The sequence below is a fragment of the Hyperolius riggenbachi genome, chromosome 10, assembly GCF_040937935.1.
Source record: "Hyperolius riggenbachi isolate aHypRig1 chromosome 10, aHypRig1.pri, whole genome shotgun sequence".
In the NCBI taxonomy this organism is placed as follows: Eukaryota; Metazoa; Chordata; class Amphibia; order Anura; family Hyperoliidae; genus Hyperolius; species Hyperolius riggenbachi.
In genome coordinates this window covers 36978936-36986477 of record NC_090655.1, presented here as the reverse complement: position 1 = coordinate 36986477, position 7542 = coordinate 36978936, and the positions used below count along the sequence as shown (strand labels likewise).

The 7542-nt window shown below is 43.4% G+C and overlaps 1 protein-coding gene across 1 annotated transcript in view; it reads left to right on the top strand.

The window, feature by feature from the left end:
• BTAF1 (B-TFIID TATA-box binding protein associated factor 1) overlaps positions 1–7542 on the top strand; it is a 134831-nt gene that overhangs the window by 61793 nt on the left and 65496 nt on the right. Inside the window, exons 9-14 of the mRNA XM_068257993.1 lie at positions 1167–1256; positions 1412–1507; positions 2958–3134; positions 3255–3395; positions 7029–7153; positions 7377–7497. Of these exons, the coding sequence (XP_068114094.1) occupies positions 1167–1256; positions 1412–1507; positions 2958–3134; positions 3255–3395; positions 7029–7153; positions 7377–7497 (750 nt within the window). The remainder of the gene's footprint in view (positions 1–1166; positions 1257–1411; positions 1508–2957; positions 3135–3254; positions 3396–7028; positions 7154–7376; positions 7498–7542) is intronic.

Below are 7542 nucleotides of genomic sequence, written 5' to 3'. Positions count from 1 at the left end.
CCGTAAAATCGGATCATTTTATTGTATAGTGTGTGGCCACCTTTACAGTCAAAAAAATACAGTATGTATATCTATTAAAAAAACAAACTTTTAGCCTATCACATTGCAGTTGGTGCTGTGTAAGATGGTTTTTTTTGTTGTTTTTTTTTCCTTCTCTGGCTGCCAGTAGTAAAGATGACATGCAGGCTGATTGTGGATCAAACAATATGAACAAATGGCATGGCGAATATCAATCATTTCTTGAACGCTCTTCTATATTTTTGTTTTTTTTTACTTCTCACTTCGCAATGTTCCCCTTCCCTTTCACTATAGTTTCTGCTCCACTTGTTAACCAAGCAGCTTTTCTGTACATACACATTGAAAATAAATATCAATATATTACAATTTATATAGCTTATACATTTGAGAAGATTACCCTTCAGTTGACACACCTGTTTAAATTTTTCCCAGTTAAGTTGAAAAAAAAAAAAAAAAAAAAAAGATATTGGCTATAAATCGTGACATTTACATTCTATCCTTAATTGCATTATTTTGGGAAAAAAATGATCAGAATGTATCACCCTGAGCCAAAATGGCTGAGTGACCTCACGCTGTGGTGAGTGAGAGGACCATGCTCTTGGCCAGCGATCTGCCGGGCTGAGCACAGGCTGAGGTATTGGGTGGCATCGGGCCGCTGTATTCAAGCTAAAGTCTTAGCAGAGTCATTGATTACTTAGGCGGTTGATGATGCAGGTTGCGTTCATGCAGCAGCTCAACTCTACTACAGCCTGGAAATATATATAGTTCTGGCTGTATTAACACAATTGCATTGACACCTCATCCTTCAGGCAACACATGGTGGTCATAGATGACCCAGAGGAGGACTAAATTGTCCAGTAGCATCACTTATGTTATTAGGCCTGGAGACGCATTAGTAAATCAGGCCCATAGGGCCTGCTGTGGAGCAGTTGGTATTGGACGGCTGTGAGGCAACCCTCTGCTTATTTTCATGCTTTCTGGATCATGGTAAATCAACGTTCTGTTCAGGTTCACCTGCTGGTGTGAATAAGATTAGGACTACAATGAAAAGCTATTGCTCCCCTGGTCTCTCTGTACTCTAATAAAGCTACTCTTGTAAGCATGTGCTATGGCAAGATACAATTATCAGCTTTCGTCTTTCACTGAAGGTACGGCATGGTGCAGGCACTGGTCTCCGAGAGATCCTCAAGGCCCACGGGAGAAGCGGAGGCAGGATTGCTCATAGCACCCATGAAGAGGTAATGACAGCCTTGGCATTACGGAGTAGCAGGTGCAGTTTGTGCAAACCCATGTCACATCCATGTGACTACATCACATATCTGCTGCACTAGATCAATGTAAATCAGATCAGGGTTTTGTACGATTTCATATACTTGCCCTCTTCTCTCCACAGATGGAGCAGCAACACCAGGAATGGCTGGAGGATCTGGCTATCCGTCTCCTCTGTGTATTTGCGTTAGACAGATTTGGGGATTTTGTGTCAGATGAAGTAAGATTCCAGTGCTTGATTTGTAAATGATTAACTCGCTAACCTATTGTGCACACACATTATGTAAACTGTTTCTCTTATGAACTGATTTTTGACAATTATGTTGTCTACTACCCTTCCTGTAGCTAATTTTGGCGTTCTTAGTGTACAGCTCCCAGCGTGTCCCCAGAACCACATCTGTTCAGGTGATGCGCCAGGAGCGGTGCATGTTCGCTGGAAAGCTGAAGGGAGCTGCAGGAAGGGTAGAAGATGGCGCCTAGAGGCTCTAAGTATTTTCTGCCCTGCAAACCCTCCAAAGCACTGTCCGTTATCACCTTCAGGGATGCCGGTTAGTTGAGACTTCCGGTTGCCTGAGTTGAGCAGAAAAAGGACTTTGCTATATTAGTATTGTAGACCTGGAGACTACAATACCAATTTTCAAGTTGATGAGAGAAAACATGAATTGATACTTTTTTGTACTTTTTTTTTAATGGTCTTGTCCATTCAAAATTGTATCATTATTGAGCACATTAAAGCAGGATGATTGGCCATACTATGCCAGGGAAAAAAAAAATGCAGATAGTTACTTGATCTACTTACATAACACATGTATTGTAGTGGCCACGTTTAGATTTCAGTGAATTTTATATAGTAAATGAAGAGAATTCTGTTCCTGGTGGGGGGCCATGTCTTTTGCCCACAGTTTAGGCTAACTCGTGATGTCATTTCTGCCCTTTACTTTTTTTTTTTCCTTTTCTCCTCCAATCACTGAGTCACCTCAGCCTTGCTTGTAAACACAAGTGAGCAGGGGATCGTGTTTCAGATAAGCAGCTGGCAGGAAAGTAACGGGAAGAGGAGTAACTGTTTGGCACTGACTACTAAAGGGCCAGTGCTCCTTAAGTATGTGATAACTCCAAATCGTAACAGCAGAAAAGTTTTTTTTTTTGAAAGCTTTGACTGCAGGATTAGCATCTTTATCACTTAATACACTCACACCAGTTGCTGTTGAAATTTGATTTTTATGGTGACACTCCTGCTTTAGTGTACCCAGGGTGAACCTCTGGTTAAAACAAAAAAAACAAACACTTAAATGGAAAGCCTCTGGCTCCTGTAAAGACTTCCTCTGCTGCCAGTCGCAAACTACCTCCACCCCCAAAACCCCCTCGACCCTGAAGATAGGGGCTTGTCAAATTGAGGATTAGGGACTCTCTTGCATGAAGAGGAGAGCAGCCCGGATCTTTAAGAGGGTGCTGGCAAGCAGTAGGGCCTCAATCCTATGCAGAGGCTTCCCTCTTCTTTGACAAGTGTTTTTCTTACCCAAGGCCTTTGGTTCTCTTTAGAGAAGTGCACCCAAAACTATTGTACCCTTCAAGGATCCAATTTTCTTGTTTGACAGTACTGGATGTGCACGTGCATAACCTTGTAAGCATAAGCCTTGCCGTGTGCGTAATGCCGTTGTTTGCTCTCTGAGGTGGTGGCACCAGTGCGGGAAACCTGCGCTCAGACGTTGGGAGTCGTCCTGAAACGCATGAATGAAAGCGGAGTCCTGAGGACGGTGAAGATCCTGTTGCGTTTATTGACACAAGAGCAGTGGGAAGTGAGACACGGAGGACTGCTGGGGATAAAATACGCTCTCGCTGTTCGCCAGGTAACCTCCACCAATATCCCTCTTCCTGGTTCTTTTTGTTGTATTTAGTCTGTAGGCTAACAAGTGCTGGAACTACATTATTTTAAATGACCAATCTATTTTTATGGCTGCTTTTTACAGGATTTAATTAAGACTTTATTACCTAAAGCGCTACCAGCAATAATTGAAGGTCTCCAGGACCTTGATGATGATGTGCGGGCTGTAGCAGCTGCCTCTTTAGTGCCTGTCGTAGACAGCTTAGTTAAGCTGCAGTTTAAGCAGGTAAGGCTTTTTTTTATTTTTATTTTTTTATTTTTTTTATCATCACAGCTTTATTACTCTCCTAAGAGAAAAATGTTTTAATATCGTTTGATTAGATTTGGGAGAGGATGAAATGACCCTGCCAAGGTATCTTGTGAAGGGTGTTCTTTTAAGGCACAATGAGCACCTTGGTGTTCCTAGCTCCGCACAACTTATCATAAAACAAACGTGTGTGTGCGTGTTTTGGGGGAGGGGTGCGTGAATCGGGCATTTACTTACCTCCGGAGTCATTACTTGTTCCTGATCCTCTCTTGCGTATATGGAGGCCTCCATAGTCTATGTCCCCATGCTGCAGGTTAAAGAGTCTGAAGCCAATAAAATTACCGCTTTTTACTCCCCAGTCCTCTTCAGCAGTAAGATTAAACATGACTCGCCGAATCCCCGCGGCAGATGTATTTATCCCCCCAAAATCCCGGGGCACAATTCTACGACTTTCCAGGTAGCAAATTTTGCTGCCCGGGGGAAGCAGAGCTGAGCGCAGTAGCTCTGCCTCCAGTCATTCCGTCCAATCAATCGCCTCCCCTCCCCTCTCAGTGAAAGAAGACTGAGAGGGGTGGGGAGAGGCGGAGATTGGCTGCACTGGAGGCAGAGCTACTGCGCTCAGCTCTGCCTTTTACAGGAAGTAACAGAGGATTTTGCCCTGGGGTTTTGGGGTGGATAAAAACCTTGTTCTGCCATAAATACATCGGGATGCGGCGATTCATCTTTAATCTTAAAGTGAACCTCCAGACTAAAAATCGACTCAGCAGCACTGAAAAGGCCTGGTGTTCCTTTAACAGTTTCACAGCATCAGAACTTTGTTTCTCTTATACAAGCCTCATTTTTAGCTGCACATGCTGTGCAAAGCATGATGGGATTTCTGATGTTCTGCTGTTTTGGTGTAAGGTGTTTTTTTTTTTTTTTTTTTTTTTTTTTTAAATTTGACATTTGAAGCCTAGTGTGTGCAGCTGGGAGGGGTTATCAGGACACAGGACAGTTGGAACTGTGTCTCATGCTCCCTGTCACCTCCTTTCCACCAAAAAGATGGCTGCCCCATGACAAAGATGGCAGCCCCCATGAATCACATACATTTGCCTGTACTTTTAAAACAGGATGGGTAAAAGATTATATTACCTATCCTAATTAACATAACTAATGTAACTTAATAACAGTATGTTTGTTTAGGCTGAAGTTCCCCTTTAAAGAGTAACTGTCAGGCTGCAGAAGCTAATTTAAACCTCTATTCTCCTGTGTTAAACAGTTTAGACAGAAGCCAAAAAGACATTACTAAAGATAAAAATCTCTCTTACATTTAATGTGTTCTTATCAGCAAAGCTAAGCTCCTAAGGAGGACGCAAGCCGCATTCCATACTGCAAAGCATTCTGGGGCCCTCCCCTCGGCTGCTAAGGAGAAGACGGGATCAAGTTTCAGCAGCTTCTAACTCAGTCCAGCCACAGCACAGATAAATCTCCGGGGCAGAGTACACTGCAGGAGTCAGCTATTGTTCCTAGCCACATGGCTCATTAATATTCACTGCACACTGTGTTATTCTGTACGAGCTCCTCTGTGAATAGGGAAGCAGGCAGGACATGACGACACATTTGGCTTCACAAACATGGAACCTGCCATGGGCTGTCAGGAGCATCATTCTCTGCATATACTATATAAATATTCTGTGAAATCCAAACGTGGACAGTGAAATGCATATGTAATGTAAGTACAGCCAATCTTTAGCTACTGATATATGTGTTTATTTTCTCTGAGACCTTATACCTAACAGCTCCTCTTTAATGCTGAGGAGGAATGGGGAGTAGAGGTAATTTTATTTGCATGTGTTTTGCATTCAGGGCGTGTATTTAGTTCCAGAGGGGCTCTGCATTGCCTCAGTAGGTTTGCAAACGGATGCATCCATGAGCGCTGTCACCAGTCTGTATGCATGTTTTATCAAATGTGTATACCATTTGTCTGATTAGCTGCACTGGAAAAGTTGTGTTTTTATCACTAGATTAGCATTAGGTTAGATTAGCTTTAGGTCTTCCCCAAGGGGGTCCGTCACAGCCGTGGGGAAGTCTAGTAGGCATAATTTGTGCACATATTATCTCTGAAGCTAACACCCCCCCCTTTGCCTGAAGTGAAGCTAGGTGTGTATTTTAGTCCATTGGAGCTCTGCACATTATGGCAGATAATTCATTCAGGTATGTATTTTACCCCTCACTGAAGTCATGTTCCCCCACTTTCTGTGCCTGCAATGAATGTTGGTGTGTATTTTAGTCCATTATTGGAGCTCTGCACATCTTATGCTATTAAAACCTTCAGGTATGAGTTTTTGAAAGCGCTGCCATTCCTTTTGCTGTATGAATTGAATGTGTGTATACTAGTGGCTAGCTGCATTCACTGATCCACAATTATTTTACATAGCTTTAGATTAGAATTAGCACACAATTTGCATCTGTTTTGCATTCAGTGGCATGCATTTAGTCCAGAGGGGCTTTGCATTGCCTCTGTAGGTTTGCAAACGGATGCATCCATGAGCGCTGTCACCAGTCTGTATGTAGGAGGTAATTTTATTGGCTTCAGACTCTTTTTAAATTTCCCCTGCCGCTGCAATATTGTATAATCTCGTTATAGTAAACTCCATGGGACTGGGAAACATGGTTTAATTTATCAGTAATTGTCCTATAAATGGCCCAGCATGCCCTGGTACATGCTCTGCTGCTAAAGACCAGCTCTGTCTTACCATTGGCAGTACAGTAAAAGCACTTTTTGGTAGACTACAACGTAAAGTGTATACCTTAATGGAGTCCTTTTTTAAGCGGGGTACTAGGGGGAAAAAAAAAAGTTGAACTTGGGGCTTCTAATAGTCGCCCGCAGACGTCCTGTGCCTGCCCAGCCACTCATTGATGATCCGGGTCGACTGTCGCTGGAACGCCCGCCCAGCGGGAGGGTCTGACGGACCCGTCCCAGCCTATCTAGCATGTGTACGGGCCTTTAGGCTCAGACGTCACTGAGCCGCTTACAGGGGCTCACCGTGGCTGAACGGGACATCGTATGAGGATGGCGAGGGACACAGCCATGCTTATGAGGCTAGAGGAAGCCCCGGGTAAGTAAATAAAAAAAAAAAAAAAAAAAAGTAGCGAGAAGGGCCCTTTATAAGGGCGTTACCCCACCGATTCACTTGCATTGTGGTCAGGCAGAGGTGGCAGCACTAGGGCTATTTCCAATAAAGTTCATGCTGAAATCTATTGGTAATAGAGCTGTCTCTGATCAGAGAGCAATCTAATGGCCATCATCCAATATATGGCCATCTTCAGGGTTAATGATTCAGGACTCCAATTGACATTTCCTCTGCAATCAGACAGTAATCTCTCACTGATAACTGATTAGGGTTGTAATCTGAGTACAGGGAACAAATAGCATGTTCATTAGTGCAAGATAAGGCAGGGTTCACATGTAGAGGGATGGAGATTTTTCTCCCCTCACATCGGTTTGCATCTGAATGACAATCTGTACGGACTATTGTGGCCTTTTTTAAACTGTTTTTTTTTTTTTGTTTTGTTCCCCCCCCCCCCCCGTCTCCAACCCTCGGCTCCCTTTTTTCCCACCAATCTTTTTAGATTCCTTTTATACTCATCACTTTATGGGATGCACTCCTGGAATTAGATGACCTCACAGCTTCTACCAACAGTATCATGACCCTCCTCTCCTCCCTCCTTGCTTACCCTCAGGTTCAGCAGTGCAAGTAAGTTGATATGGCAGTACATACTTCTATACTGTAGTACAATGGCTCAAATGATGTCTAAACTGGTATCCATAGCAACCGACTGTTTAGGGTAAATTCCATTATGTGCAACATCTTGTTTTCTTTACATTACATGGATTAGTGGTTTTTTGATAGAAATTGCAGTGCCGGGCTTAGATTCCCTTTAATCTCACATGACTTTTTTCTCTGTCCATCTTGGCAGTGTTCAGCAAACCCTTACAATACTGGTGCCACGTGTTTGGCCTTTCCTCCGGCACACCATCTCCTCCGTTCGGAAGGCAGCACTGGAGACGTTATGCACTTTGTTATCCACACAGGATCAGGTCAGTAAGACAGACACAGAACATTTATATCGCACTTTTCTCCTG